Raw genomic sequence first — 16,727 nt, forward strand, 5'->3', positions numbered from 1 at the left:
TAATTTCTGGTCCACCCAACAAATAACTTCAAACCTATCATGTACATCCAACCCTTGCAATAAGTTGGCCCCACCATGAGGATGGCCTTGTGCAAAAACCAGCCCCATCCACTCATAAAGTGGACCAGACCACAGAAAACAATGTTTAGCCATTGATATTAACAAAGTATAAGTGTGGTCCACTAGGTGAGTGGATGTGGCTCATATTTTCACAAGGATTCCCAATGATTGCGCCAACCTTTTGGACGAATTGGATGTGGCACACCTGAAAGTTTTGAAGTTATTTCCTGGGTGGATCATAAATTATTTGGACTTGAGACCTTGTCATGCGTGTATGTTTGTGATACATAATAAATATATGAGAGATGGATCAGGCAGGCCCCACCATGTCGCGCATAATGCAGGTAAGTTAACTCATAGTGGGGTGGCCTATAGTTGCACGAAGCATAAAGCGAAACAGCAACAGATTTGCATGCAGGAAAGGAGATGTGTTTGTTTCAAAATGTTAGCAAGTATAAGGGCTTGTTCGATTAAGAGTAAAATTGTGACATAAATGGATGGTAAATCGACACCAATGCTAAGGAAAGCAAATCATTTACACTTCTTTTCTTTTTTTTGCTAACAAAAATATGGAAAATGCTTTGAATTTGCATTTGAAACAGTTTTGGAAGCAATTCTACAAAGGGATACATCTTTTCCTCCAATTTTTTCCATTTAAAACATCACAAAATCTACAGCCTTTATTCCCGCCAATTGAAAGAAGAAGAAAAAAAGTTTCACTCCCTTGCCACTGCATGGCATCCTCCATTTCCCAAGCAAGTGCCAATGTCTTGTCAATGTCAACGGAATGCTTCTCCTAATTTACCCTCAGTCCAGACACTACACAGCAAGGACTCAGGAGCCGGAGCACATTTCAGAATGGAAGCAGCACCTGGTTAAAGGTTCATGCAAATAAGTGGCAGCCACATATTTACAAGAACAATGGACAGTTTAAAGAATTACCAACAGTCTACATTCAACAAACACATGTGGCCCGTCTAACAACAAGACCAGCCTAATTTCTTTGCCAGGTAATTTACACAGTGTGACACACCGGATGCAACACGTAGATGTCCCAAAATATACCACATTGACACATGTGGGCTTAGCAAAACTTGCATAAGTCTGAGCCAAGTTGGTTTTCTCTGCCTACAAATAGCTAGACCTTGCAAGCATTCCATCAGTATATGATGGGAAATTTTGCTAGTTTCTTTCATGTTTGGACTTGTCTTTGTACTAAATGCTGCAATCCTAAATGTTAATAGCTTTCCTCCAATATATGCATGATTAAAAGATGTTGATTAATGTGGAATAGCCTGACTGCTAGCTAGGCCACCCTATAAGCCCAAACTTACCAACTAATATAAAATTTTAAATATCTTCAGCAACTATGACTTTGAGAACTACATCTTTAGCAGGGAGTTGTTGCATGTGGTTGGGAAAAGTGACTCGAGAAAAATCTGAGCCTTGGGAGTTGTGTTTCGCATTTAGCGATATCTGGGATGTATCCTCTAGGCTGAGCATTTTGTTTACCAAAATAGGTAGAAGAGCAAACTGTATAAGTGAGTCTTTGGCTATAGAGGATGTGAGCTGTCCAGCTCTATATTTGAGAACTTGTTCTTTCTTAATGCCTTTGGCCTAAGAGTTAGTCTGGTTTACTTGTTCTCCTTTTGTTTTTTGTTTCCTTGTTGTTGTTTCACTTCTTGGCACTATCCCAGCACCTTTTCAGTGAAATTTTCAGTTGTCTTTCAAAAAGTTAAAATACTATGAGAACTGTGCTGCACTGATGTTTTATTTCAGTCAATGTTAATATGGTCTCTTCCAATGGTGAATAGATCTCTTCTGAGGTGAGAATGAGGACTCCCTTTTTTAATACTTAAGTTGGGCTTGAATCCGGGACCTGAAGTTTGAAACACACGGCATCTACCATCATATATAGCATCCCTTTTATCACAAGAGTCTAGCTGTTTTAAGGTATGAAGTCAGCAAAAAGTGAGGTGTCCTAGATTTCTTCAATAAGGTGGTATGGTAGTTCACAATAGATTCATGGCAGCATCTAGTTGATGCTAGTTTCAAACAGCCAGAATTAACAAGCTTCGAAATCACTGAAAAGGAAAAAAGGCTCCATGTATTGCGAATCAGTAGCAAGAAAACTGCTTGCTTAAGGAAGTAATGGATGTACATTTGACTTTTAGATTGCAGTAATGAAGTTGCAAAAAAGTAAAATGTTCAGATTTTGGTTAGCCCCACTTTAATTAGAATCAATAACCAGATCTTAATTGTGATTACATCCATTTACATGGGTCAGAAAACATACTCCATTTGGATGTACTATTAAATTCAATTGAATCACACTAACTAGTTCAACATTAAGTTGCAATTGCATTCCAAAGTATTCATAGAATGGACCAGGCATCAAATTGCAATTAGAGCTCATTTGGAATGGCCGAATCCTCTTTTCTACCCTGGAAAGAAACCGTTTTCCTCATATGTGAGGATTTCCTTCATTTGAAAAACAAAAGCGGTTGTGGAAATCAATTTCCATTTCCACGGTTTTCCTCAAAAAATAGTGATTTCCATTTCCTCAAGAAACCACTTTTTTAAAAAAAAAAAAAAGAGCTCTCACTTTTTTACCATTGACCTATCCACATTTCCAAGGAAATCATAAATGCTAAAACAAACACGTTATTTAGAATTCTTTTCCACAAATTTCCTCCAATGTAACATTTACCTTTCCAAATCTACTTTTTGGATTCCACCAATCCAAACATGCCCTTACACAACTTTCAAGTTGGACTCGAAATGAATGTGGCTGAAATTTTGGTTATTCTATCTATTGAACTCAATAACTGCAATTCAATTCAACGCTGCATCCAAACACAGCCTCAAATGTTGGGTAAAATCAAGAACAACTAAGCATTGTCATTCACTTCACTTCATTGCATCTAAATTCTTGGAACCCAACTCAATTGTACATCCAAACGAAGCAAAAATTGGAGGGAGAAAAGAGAGAGAGAGAGAGAGAGAGAGAGAGAGAGAGAGAGAGAAACCCTAGCAACCCACCTCATGCTCGATGGCTTCGCCAACCTGGCAAGCTGCCTGGACTACCCTGGCACTCCCATGCTCGCTCCCGGTCATCAGCAGCCCCATCAACTTATGCATTGTGATGACGGCCATCATGTCTGCTGGCAACTGATCAAAGAATATCGCATATGCTGCCTTGTTCTTTCCCTCCCTACACAACTCCTGCTCCTTGGCTATACGATTGCGCAATGGCTCAAACCAGCCCAGGAACAGGGATTTCATGTATGGCAGGTTTGGCGCCAGCTTCTGCTCGCACATGTCCATGAGAAGTTCCTTGTATTCCTTTGCTGCCTGCTCCCATGCCTCCGCCTCCGTCTTCTCTTGCCTTTTGCGTAGCGCAAACAGCTTGCCATGCCCAATTCCCCCTGGCGGTTTGTGCTGCTTCTGCCTAAATTCACGTACTTCCTCAACTACAGAGACCTCTTCGTCAGCATCCGTCGAAGAGACTGCCTCCGCAACGCTCGCAAAACCCATCACCGGATTCATATGCTTACAAAAACCAAATGGGTTTTCGAAATACCCACCAAATGACGACAATTCACCATTTTGGCCAAAACCCATTTCACGGATCCCAAAATTCGACCGGGCTTTGGGCCCAAAACACCTCCTCACAAAGAACGCGCCAGAAGTTTTAATCATATCTTCATCCCAAGGTGATAATTCACCATTCCGGCAGAAACCCATCTCGGGAAACGCAGAACTTACACTGGGCTTGAGATCAAACAGCCGGATTTTATCAGGAAATATTGGATTTTGGGAAGAACCCAGAAAGGCGGAAGTGGGTAGGGGAGATGGGCCACTGAGGAACCGAAGCTTCTTCGATGAGGAAGCATGTTTCGAGATGTTCCGCAGCATCTTTCGGGTGGAATTGTATGGATTTGAGTGGGATTTCTTGGGGTTTTCGATTGGAACAAAGGGATTGTATTGGTTGAAGTGATTTGTAGGGAAGATGATAAGAGAGATACAGCTGCCGCAGCTGCTACTGTACATCAAATTGGGAGATCTTTGAAGGAGACAGGAGGAGATGAGAAGGTGGGAAAATGCATGAGATTGACAGATCGACGAGAAGGTTGGAAAGAAGGGGGTGGAAAGTGATTTGAAGTCATGAGAGAGAGAGAGAGAGAGAGAGAGCCGCCTTAAACCCTGCTAAAACCTCCTCTCTCTCAGATACATTTGGGTTTTGGAGGAAGAGATTTTTGCATTGGAGGTGCGTACTGCGCACCCTGCGGGTTTTAGGAGTGGGCCGACATTTGGAAGTTGTCGGGTGGAGGTTTGTACATTCCACACGCGGGCACACGTGCCAATCTGGAACATGTGTTCCAGATTAACGCTTTCTGTGTGGTTTTAAACGATTATTGGATCTTCTTCGCGAAAAATCAGGACCATCCGACTCCTCAGGTGGACCACACTGTACACAGTAAACTGACTGTAAGGACATTGTTTCCTGGCCGTTCATTTGTTTTGTATCACGTGGCCCACCTTAGAAGTGAACTGGGCTAATTTTTAGACAGAAGATCCAAAAGAGCTGCCCACATGACAGAAAGCTCGGATCTTTCCCGCGTATTAATATGGGCACGTGTGCCTGAAGGTGGCCGGGCATGTCTGGCACACGCGTGTTGTATAGGGCGATGACTGCGTGGAGCGTGCATTTCGTCGGACGCGATTTGATTATTACCCCCGCCTATCCCGAGCTCGGCAAAGGATGGGACTCTACGGGCCGACCGTGATGTATGAGTTTTATCCACACCGTCCATCCATTTCTACGTATCATTTTAAGTTACAAGACCAAAAATGAGGGAGACCCAAATCTCAAATCATCCACATCACAGAAAGCAGCAGTGATAATGATACCTACGGCTCACCGCTATGCTTATTCACCATCCAACCTGTTCATAAGGTCAAGTAGACCCGGCGGAAGAGGAGAAACAAATGTCAGCTTGATCAACTTCGCGGCTATCAAGCGGTCGTCATTTGGTGGGTATTTCATCGGTGGGTGGTATTACCGCCACTACTTCCTGTGGTGTGGTCGACTTGACCCTTAGATGTACCTCATTTTTTAGATTAAACCCTAAAATGATACTGCAAAATGGATGAATTGTGTGGATGAAAACGATACATCATAGTGGGCCTCAGAAAGCCCCCTTGCCCAACTTCGGATAGGTAGATGCAACACCCCAATCTGAATCCTTGTTAAATGGTGGCAGCTCCTGTCCTGCTTATGTGGCATGCATGTGCCATCTTTGATCTAGTATCCATTGATGATCCACACAGGCAATATACATGAAAATGATCACAATTCTCTTATCATCGATCTGTTTAAATGAGGTGGTCTTGTGCTCATTGGAAAGATAATAAATTTTCAAATATTTTTGAAATTCTTGTTTAGACATTATTTAATAGCCCAAAAGTAGGCTCAAATCTATCATAACATGTGTCACAATTAGAAATTAGAGCAAAAGCGATCCTTGATCATAACTATCTCGTTACAGGTTTAATTTGGGTGATCTCATGCTCATTGAAAGAATAATTTAATAAATTTTTTAATGAATTTGAAATCATCTTACTTGGGACACTGGGATCATAAATGCGATCCATATTCCCCGACTGCACTCCTGATGTGGGACTTTCATCCAAACTCATTTAACACTTATCAAAATGTAAGAATTATAATAAAAGAATAAAAGAATAATTACATTACCAGCATTTAAAAAAATTCTCAATACTCATGCATACATTTTATTGCCCAAGTGACATTTGCAAGTAAATAGAAATATAAAATCATGAAATACACACACACACACACACACACACACACACACACATACACACACACACACACGAAATTCCTATATTAATCATTTTTCTTCGTCTTTCTCAAAATAATCTTCTTGTGGTTAGTTTGAGAACGTCTTCTTTCTCTTTAATGTGAGTAGGACATCCAAATTGCTTCCTGACACTTTTACTTCATCCGGTTCAAGTCCACCTTATCTTCCTTTACTTCCTCTACCTCGGCCTTATCTTTATTTCTAATGGGCACAGTTCTAACCTAACACTTCTTGAAATCATCCTTCACAAAGGTTAGAAATAATACTGAGCACTTGGGGCAGACTTTTACATTGACATAATCCAAGCAAGGACTAGGTTTTCTTACTTCGCAAAAGGAATTTTTATTATATGAAAGACAAAGTATTAGCGTAAGTAGATGGAATATAGAAAGAGCAATGTACATCGACGATCCATTTGCCCCATCAATGATCCAAGTCAGATCTCAATGCCTATTAACGATCCAAGTGAGATCCCAATGACATCGACAATCCACAAACCCCTATCGGCGATTCAAGTGAGATCCATTCAATTGAGTCGTAGAACAACCTTCACCTAAGACTTTGAGTAAGAAAACCTTATTTCACGACATCCTTGAAATCAATCTTTCAAAATAATAAAAGCAGAGAACAAGATGAACAATCACCACAATACACAAAAAATTATAATGGTTTGATGTTTAACACACACATCTACTCCACTCCAAAAATTACTACTCCACCTAATTTTGGCTTTTCACTGTTTTCAAGGTTTTCACATAATCACTTCAAAAACCTTTTACAATTCTTATGATTTTCACATACTTACCACAATAAAACATTAAGTGATTTTCACGAGCTAACCACTATACAATCTAATAAGATTTCTGAGCAATCTCAACAAACCCAAATGACAAAAGTTTAATCAAAATAGATACTTATTTTCTTAAAGAGGAAAGCGTTAATGCGAAAATACAGATGAAGTAGATGCTTCAATCAATGTAGCGATCTTCTTTCTTGGATGATGATAAATCAATGTATGCTCAATCAGAAAGAATCTAGAGATATATAGTTTCTCAATGAATAAAACTCTAAAACCTGCAGATTCAATTATCTAATCTTAAATTGAGCATTGCTTACTTTCTAATTGAATTTAAATATAACTTGATAAAGAAAATTGAATAAGCTAAAAATAAAATAATAATTATCACAAAATAAATTGGAAATTACTAGAGTTTCTCTCTTTACTTGATAAAAAATTATCTCACTTTTTCGTGTTTAAAACAGTGAGAAAATGTCTCTATTTATAGTCAAAGGATTTGAAACTTCAGTCAACCTAAGAATCGCTTCGGCTGGCTGAATTTCAACAATACTAATCCAACGGCTCTCAGATTTCACGGGATTTGATTTTATCAAAAATTTAATTGGCCTCAATAAAAGTTCGATTGGCCCAAGCAAGATTCGCCTGGCCAAATACAGGATTCGGCTGGCCGAATTTTTCTGAACTCCGAAAATATACATTGCTAGAAACTTGACCTATGTCACCCTCGAGCTGACCCAAGCTAAGTTCGGTTAACCGAACCCAAGGTTGGGTTGGCTGAACTTGCTACCGAATTTTCAGTAGGAAGCTGCTGGAATTTTGACCTAGGCTGATGTCTGGCTGACTCGAGTTGAATTCAGCTGGCCTAACCCAGAGTTAGGCATGCCAAACATCCTCACATTTACCAAGTATAAATTCCATAATTTAAAGATTTAAAAGCCATGATCAAGTTCTTTATCATATCGTCTTTTCTAAGGTCATTTTACCTGTAGGTTGGCATACACTCGATCTTACGCTTGTAATATCCTTTTAAACCTTCTTTCCTTAAGATGTTGAGTCGCGTTCTTGAAATGTCGTAGAGGACTAAAGTGTGTTTAAGATATATACCACATTTTATCTACGAAATTTGATAAATATATGTGTGCTTAGAATACTAGCACTTATAAGTTTACTACCTTGAACTTTGTTGTTTAAATTAGGTATGAGGCGAGCTTGCATAAAAGTTATTTATGTAGGACCCCCACAGTTCGCAAAACCGTGCACTATTATCCCGACCACACCGTATGTTGGTTATATTCCCTACTTATTATAACATCATAATATCATGCTTAGTTATTTACCACCTATATGTGGTTATTTATGCTTTACTCTATTTAGTTGAAAATGCTGCTTGATTAATTTTTGTCATGACTACCTGCACCATACTCTAGTCTGGTGGTGTTATGCCTATGTTTTAGTTATATATGTTAAGTTACTTAATAGAACTATCCATTAGACTTTCATAGTTCATCCCATCGCTTCCTCTTATACTTATAGGAAGGACTCACCAGTGGATACGTGTAGGCGTAGCTTCTTTGGGTTTACCATTTTTCACCATTGTAAACATCAATGGATGTAGTCTGTAGTGGACATTTATATATGTGGGTTTCGTGTTATTTGATTATTGCTAATCTTGCGTTTGGGTACTATTAAAAAAAAAAAAAAAAAAACCATCAGCACTGGATTTAGGGCTCCAGAAGTTAGAGAGCCCATTCACCAAGTTCGAGCCGTGGCAATCAAATCCAAATCTCAAGTGGACTATACTATAGGAAACAATGGCGATTGAACATCCCACTATTAAAAACTTCTTAGGACCCACTGTAATGTTTCCATAATGGTTATTTGCCATACAACCCGTTGATAAGGTAACATACTGGATGAAACTTAAAAACAAATATAAGCTTGATCCATGGCCCATTACAAGTTGTTAATGGTCAATCACCACTGTTTCCTATGGTATGGTCCACCTGAGACTTGGATATGCTTCTCATTTTTGGGCTCATACCATGAACTGATATGGAAAAACGGATGGACGACATCGATATACATGCATCAAGGTGGGCCCCACAGTAAGGCCCGCACCGTCTTGGTTTAGACCAGGGCCACACCTAATCCTCTCCTAATCTGAGGGTTAGCTTCTTCCAACTAAAAGTTGTTTTTGGGAACCCCCATCAACCACAGTGTCCATCAGATACACGGTTTATATCACTTGACCATCTCCTACTAGTAGTGACTAGAGAACAAGGACACTATAGAGGTTTTGATGCATTGAGGCCTTATATTTTTGGCGATGAAAATGATGGGTGCCAGTGCAATGCCGGACACTACAGATGAGGGTGCCTGATTCCATGAGATGCCTTATTTGGGACCTCTAGCAGGAAATTAGGATGATCCAGACCATTAGTTTAGTGGCTACCACAACGGAGATGCATGCCAGGTCCAAAATGACCACTGTGATCAAATATCCAAACCAGTCAATTGACGATATTTTCTACTAAATGTTGGCAGTTGCCCTACTTCTCCATGGAAGCTAATTGGGTGGTGACCCCTGAGTGGTATTGGGCATTGTGAGGCCCACCATAATATGTGTTTTATCCAAGCGATCCATACATTTTTCCATCTCATTTTAGGGCATGAGCCCAAAAATTAAGCAAATACAAGTTCAAGTGGACCCTGCAGTAGGGATTGAATTCCCGTCATTAAAAACTTCTTCAGGGCTACAAAGGTTTTGGATCAAGCTGATATTTGTGTGTTCCCTTCATCAAGTCCTATGTGACCTTATCGGCAGGTTGTAATGCAACTAAACATTATGACAGGCCTTAAAGAATGTTTCAACAATGGTGTCATTATCCCCACTTTTTCCTATAGTGTGGTCCACTTAAGCTTTTGATTTGCTTCATTTATCGGATCATGCCTTAAAATGAACTAGCAAAAAAGATAGATGGCATGGATATAATAAATATACATCATAGTGGCCCCACAACACCCAACACCCAATCCCCTTCTCTTTTTTACATGTTTAGAAGCCAATGGTACGAGGGCCAGGATTGCTTATACCAGCGTCCATATTACCTAGTGAGAAGTCGCCACATGTAGGAACTCATACACAAATAACGAAAGGAAATCATACTTGTGCTAGAAAGAGCCGTAAGTACTCAATGATTAACAACATTTAGCTTGCTAAAAGCAAACCTACAGAAAATGCGAATATTATTCCAAGGGCATGCATGTGATTGACAAACGCATGACATGTGTGGACTTCCGTGGTCAGGAAATTTCCAAAGAGATAATATTGATGGATTCTTCACAATCCACTTCATGTATGACACGGGGGTCCCAAATTAGAAACTGATTCACGAAGAAGGTAAAATTCCTTAAGATGATCGATATTTTTCTCGAAGGCAGTAAGGGATTAGGAAAGATTAATGGAGAATTTATATGGAATTAAAAGCAAACCATACATGATGACACCATATATACAACAAGGATTCCAAATCCTACTAGGACATGAAAGATGCGTAATAAAAAAAATTCACAATGAAACTACAACACAACCATCATCTCTCAAAATACTTCAAAACAACGCTTGACAAAGTTTCAAACCCTCGTTACACACAACCAATCTCTCTACAACATAGCGCTGCTTATTCTTAATTTAACTTCTTATCTTAGATATTCCACTTCCATCCGGTCACACTCAAGTAAGTTCGAAATCTTTAATTTAGTTTAAATTCACTACTATCTAACGCCATTGTTGCAGTACACATAAGAGTATATTAAAAATCAACGACCACCATCATTGAATCATGTTCACTGAGTCCTTACTTGACAGTCACCAGTCACATCCTACGGACTTCACGTCATGACTGTCTGGTATTTTTTAGGATTGTTTTGTTAGTACAAGCAACTGTAGGTATTTATTTTTTCTCTACTTAGTTTTTTTTTTTCCACTGATTATATTGTTTTTACATTCAAATTAATAAAATCAGCCATCAACATTATTTTAAATCTTGTCCATCTATTATTAATTCACTAAAAAACTTGATGCACTATTACCATTGAAAGAAAAGTTGTTAGCTCAAGGCAAAAAGATCACATTCTAAAATACTCACCCCCTCTTTCTCAAATCACCTTATCTCTATAATAATCGGTGGTTGAATAGTTAGATTAACCTCCACAAGTCTAATCCTAATTTGGCTAGTTCGATGCGTGGGGTCATAAGTGTTCAATCAATTTAAGTAGATCATGATTTGGCATGCCCAATACTATTTCTAATCGCATACGTTTGACTGAATTCAAGCATTACATAACATATGTGCCCACACATCCGGATTGAACAAGAACAAGCTTCACCAAGTGAGAAAAAAGTTTTAGGCAACCACACTTCCCAAAAACCTGGTACAAATCATGATGGGATCTTGCAGGCATGCCCACTCATTACATTTCAAGTGAACTCTCAAGCCACACAATGCTTTGCCAATCATTAATATTTTTCATTCTCACCACAAGTCCATGTTGGTGGGCCTAATCTTTAAGTGATCCAAACTGTTCATTAGGTGGGAACCGGTGTTGATGGGCTATGGAAAACAAAGATACTTCATCTAAAAATCCTATCAATCCACCGCTACTATGCTCATTTGGTCGCCTTTTGATCATTGGCTATATTCTCTTAGGAATTTTATAAGAGACTATCTAATTAATCTGAAATTTATATTCTAATACATTTTTTCTAGACGATTTTAAGAAGCCACATCATTAATTGATAAATTATCATTCCAAAACCTACCTTATTAATTGTTAAATTATCGTTCCTCTGCTTTCTATTTCATTTTTTTATTGGGCCAGTTGGGTGTGCATGGGTCGGCTTTAGTGCGGCCAAGCATGATGTTTATGTAAGCTCCACTTTGAGTACCACTAGGTTCATCACCCAATGCTAGGCCAAGGACCCAAAAATCAGCTCCATTTGTAGTTGAGGTGGATCACATGATTGGAAACTGCACAGGGCAAGGACCTCCATCCAAATTATTTACCTTGGTATGTCCCACTTGAATTATGGATGGGCTTGATGTTTGATGTTTAAGGCTCAAACCTAAATATTGGTATGGCATATAATGATTAGTGTGGATTTGGTATAATTATTATGATAGACCCTATACAAATCAAGGGTACATGTTTCTCTCCCAACTTTTCTTTAGTATGGCCCATGTGAATAAGAAGTCACAGCTTATTTTTTTTTAGATATGAGCATAAAATTGGATTATATGAAAACATAGTAGGTTAAGCAATTGGTCGACACGAATGCTGCTCGAGGAGACCTTGCTCTCAGCCACCTTCTTAGCACAGAGGCTGATCTTCAATCGTGTTTGGTATATGTCGATTTGTTCATCCAAGAATGAAAGATCTTCTAGGAAAACAACATCCTTTGCAAAAAATGCACGTTCTCGCTCTTTAAGTTCTTCCACCAACCCAGCTCGATAAGTATGTAACGCCCACAGCATAGTTCGGTTGAACTGGTGCATTTGAACTAAGCACAACCGATCATGCCATGCCAGTTCATGAGTCTTGCTCATCTCTGCATAATCTTCCTTGGCCGATGCTTGTTGTCGAAGGTTCCTGAATTTACTTCAGTATCGAATGTCAATTCGAGAAATCGATTCCCCATGACATACAAACACTTCAGCTTGTGGAAGAGTTCCCCGAGCACAACTTCCGATTCAGCCATCGACGATGCTTCCCTAACGAAGTAGTTTGCATCAAACAATAATGAGGATTGAGAGAGTTCTGTCAATCCCCATTCAAAAATCTCCTTTAAGTAACTTTCAACATCGATGACAAGGGAAGAAGGGTTGGAAGCCATGGGAGCAAAGTGGAACAACAAGACGAGGATGATATGAACCCGAGAAGAGGCTTGAAGCTGTTTAAATAGGCAATCCAAGTACCCATGATTTGGAGTGATTGTGGCAAAAGAATCATTGCATGTTCCGAACATTCAGGAACGTGTAGCGGTTAAGGCTTGGAATGCTGAATAAGCCCACAACATATTGAGTTTTAAAAGCCAAGTCAGCAATTAGTTAAAAAAAAAACTAAGGCATGAGAAGACAAAGGGCTCGATGGCTGATTCCATTGATGATATTTAATAACTACAGGTTACAATTAACTTGTAAGAAGAAAATTCTCGAGTTGATGCCATCACTTCTTCTAATCGACCCCTCATCACATGCCTTGCAGCTTCATGTTTGATGGCAACCCAAAGGAGCCAACCGATCGTTGTTGTCCGAGCCTTAGCGGCCCCTGCTAAATCCTTGACCAAATTCTTCTAGTGGCCATGCTCGGTGTGTTTCTCTGCATAACTCTTCTTCAAAGTTAGTAGCTCTGTTTCCAGAGCCACTACTATGACCTCCGTCCTGTCCAACGCGGCCTCGAATGATGTTAATGAAATTTCTTCTTCTTTATTTCTATCTTAAACCTAACCGTAGTAAGTTTTTAGCGGAAATTACGACCATAATTATTAATCGGCTTGATCTTGCACCATCTTCCACATACTGAAATGGTAGGCTTTCAAGAACTGACTGTTGATAGGATTTTTTGCAACCTTCCTGTGCATATCATGAGGAATATAGGCTCCACCTTGAAGAACTTTCTCGATCATGAATGGTACTTCCCAAGTGGGCGATCATTTTTTTTTCACCAAGGCATTTTTTTTGTCCTTAAAGGCAACACAACTTTCCAGACTTTATCTCATTCTCCAAAAGCTTTGCCTTTTACTCTTTTGTTATATGGTCGTGCAACCTTAGTTGTATTACATATTATGTAATCTAGAGCTTTCAAACACATCTCATCTAATTCTTCTAACGCAACTAACATGACTTTTGTGAACTAATCCGGAGTTATGCCATTTTGATATGCAACTCTTAAAGATGTGGCCGTACATCATGCGGGAACTGCCTTGGACATGGGCCACTCATCATTAGGCCGACCTTTCATGTGGACTATCCATCATGTGGGGCCCACCTTGATGTGGATCATCCATCACATGGGCCCACCATTATGAATTACCCATCACGTGGAGCCCGCCTTCAATGTGGGTTGCCCATCATGCGTGGCTTGCCTCAGATGTGAGCCATTCATCATTAGAGGTGGACCTTTGATGTGGATCATCCATCATGTGGGGCCACCTCCATATTGATTATCATCATGTGGGACCCACTAGATCATCTACCCATTTATTCCATGATTTTCCAATCTCATGAACTTTGAAGGGTTCATGGTTATTGACAGCATATTCCCTTAAATAATTTAAGTTGTTGTGTCACCAATAAAAATGAAAGAAACACGTTTTAAGAGTTGAAAAGCAATAAAAAAATAATTGATAAAAATAAGTTACTTTTTCTAAAAAGCTACTTATTTAAGTTTAATAATCACATTAACTTATTTAAGAAAAGTAACTTATTAACTAATTTAAGTTTTAAGAAAAAAGCTACTTATTTACTAGTATCCTAACGGGCCTAATACAGTCTATTTGCCTGAGTTTCTAGTCTGGCCAAGTTGGTCAACTTCTTCGTATTGTAATAGCTGTTACATGGTTGTGGATGGTTGTGGTTTATGCATGATTTTCTCTAAATTCCAAAGCCGTTTGGTGTTATACATAGAAATGGTTTTTTTTTTTTTTTTTTTCATTCCATTAGAGGTGATAAGTATAACTATGGATCATTATCATCATAATCCTGTTCTAGCTATTTGGGCTGGGCTAACAAGCATTACCGTTGACCTATTGCTTATTTTTGTTTTTCCTCACATAGCAGAAGTGATGTATAGATTATGCTATATGTTACTCTTGTATTGACTCTGAAGATCATTTGGCCTTTTTATTTTTAATTTTTTTAATTTTTTGAGATGACATGACACTAATAGGCAAGAGAAGGAAATCCAAACATTATCAACATGGCTGAAAATGCTATTGGATTCCTGGTTTTAAATTACAATTTTGGGTTACCCCAACTTGCTCTTATTTAGACCCATTTAGGTCTGGTGAGCAGTACTCGTTCCTTGTTTCGTTGCCCATAGAAACGGAGTCTACTTCTCTAAGTTGGCTCAACTTTGGACAATTTGTAGAACCATTAATGGATTGGGAGGGAGAAGGTACTTTATCATTCTCTTATGGGGTTGTTTGGTTTGGGCGAATTTGACTGCAAGAGTATTCTAATATCCACTACCCTCGTGATTCCAATGTTTAGAGGCCGACAGGCATAGAAAAGCCTAGAAATTTAAATGCCCACCAGGCATTGCAATGCAATGCCAAAAAAAGAAAAAAAAAAGGAAGAAGAAGAAAAGAAGAAAAGATAAGAAAGAAAAAGAAAAAAAGAAGGCACTTCTGATTAACAAAAGATTATGAAATTTCACTCCATTGGTCTGCTCTAATTAACAGTACTATTGGCCCCTCCAAAGGTCACAACTTTGGCTTGGTTGGTGGGAAGTGGGTAGGTCCTTATGATTGATAATTTGTCACAAAGGAAGATGGTAATTATTAATGTGTGCATCCTTTGCATGCAGAACGAGGAATCAATTGACCACCTATTCATTCATTGCCACTTCACATGCAAGTTCCGGTACAAGATGGACTTCTTTGGTATCTCGTGGGTGATGCTATAATTGATAAAAGGCCTTTCGCTCGCTTGGCGTGGGGTGTGGGGTGTGGGGAAAGGAGTAAAGTCTGGATATGGGCATTATTGGTAGGTTTATGGGTTTAATGGGAGAATGAATTGGCATAGTCGTTGAAGAGAATGATCTGCTCAAACATAGGCACATTCAATCTAAGCACGAGAATACAAACAAATAGAAGAGAACAATTTCAAAATTTTGATTCAATTCAAAAGTGTCATTGATAACCAACGACTTATTACAAACATGAAAAATAAATAAATAAATAAGAACAAGAATGCATTTTAAAATATTTGACTAATGGATTATTGCGTAACTAGCTAATTGATTTCACTAGCTAGCCGCTTAAATAAGCTAGCTATCTAAATAAGAGGCTTGGGCCTCCTTATTTATAGGTTAGTTGTTGGGTCAGGGCTTAATGGGCCTAGGCTTGGCTCATGGATCGTGGGCCCAATTTAACCTACACAATCCTTTTTAGCTTGAAAGAACTCGACTCCAATAAGGTAATGGCTTAATATTGCTTATAGAATTCATAATTCAAGTGCTAAAAGTTTGTAGTTGTGATCCATGTACCATCGAAGAAAGATTGTTGTTGCCAATAAACAAGAATCTTCTAATAACCACCTTGATGCATAGAGACGATCACCACCTTGATGCGTAGAGATGATCTAGTCATCTATAACATTAACAATCGTGTCTGTAGGTGGAAAATGGCAGGAAGTATAATGGTTTATTCTTTGATACCATGGCCAGTATGGCAGCCACGATAGATGAGACTAATAGGTAAATTTAGAGAGAGATCTAAAACATATGCATTGGCACTAATCTTCTTTATAATTTTGAATGGTCCCGTGTTGCAAAGATGGAGCTTCTTCGAGGTACAGGGAGGCAACCGTTCATGACGAATACGGGCCATGACCATGTTACCTTCCGCAAATTCAACAACATTATGTCTTGTATTTGCACTTTAATTACTTGCGGGATGAAATTATTATCTTCTGCACACTCTACAAGTAGAGGAACCAAATCAACTGAAAGACACGGTTGTATACAAGTTACTGCTTCAAAAGATGGCATCCATGTGAACCTGTTGACTGAGTTATTATAAACAAATTCAGCCATGGGTATTACTAGATCCCATGTAATTATACGATCGCAGACAAGACATTAACAAGGAGCGGTTTATAAATATGACATCATTCTTCTTTTGTTGCACTTCAAAAACTATCTAATCAATCTCTGCTATTTACTTCATGGTTAGGCAGTCATCCTCAAGCAAGCTTCTC

General features: G+C 38.9%; 1 protein-coding gene across 2 annotated transcripts in view; it reads right to left on the reverse strand.

The window, feature by feature from the left end:
• LOC131258075 (DNA-directed RNA polymerase 1B, mitochondrial-like) overlaps positions 1–4,359 on the reverse strand; it is a 41,575-nt gene extending 37,216 nt beyond the window's left edge. Inside the window, exon 1 of one of the 2 annotated variants that reach the window (XM_058259125.1) lies at positions 3,103–4,359. In XM_058259125.1, the coding sequence (XP_058115108.1) occupies positions 3,103–4,113 (1,011 nt within the window). In that variant the 5' untranslated portion in view covers positions 4,114–4,359. The remainder of the gene's footprint in view (positions 1–3,102) is intronic. The other variant, XM_058259124.1, reaches the window with a different exon arrangement.
• Positions 4,360–16,727: the final 12,368 nt, after the last annotated feature.

The sequence above is a fragment of the Magnolia sinica genome, chromosome 10, assembly GCF_029962835.1.
Source record: "Magnolia sinica isolate HGM2019 chromosome 10, MsV1, whole genome shotgun sequence".
Classification (NCBI taxonomy): Eukaryota; Viridiplantae; Streptophyta; class Magnoliopsida; order Magnoliales; family Magnoliaceae; genus Magnolia; species Magnolia sinica.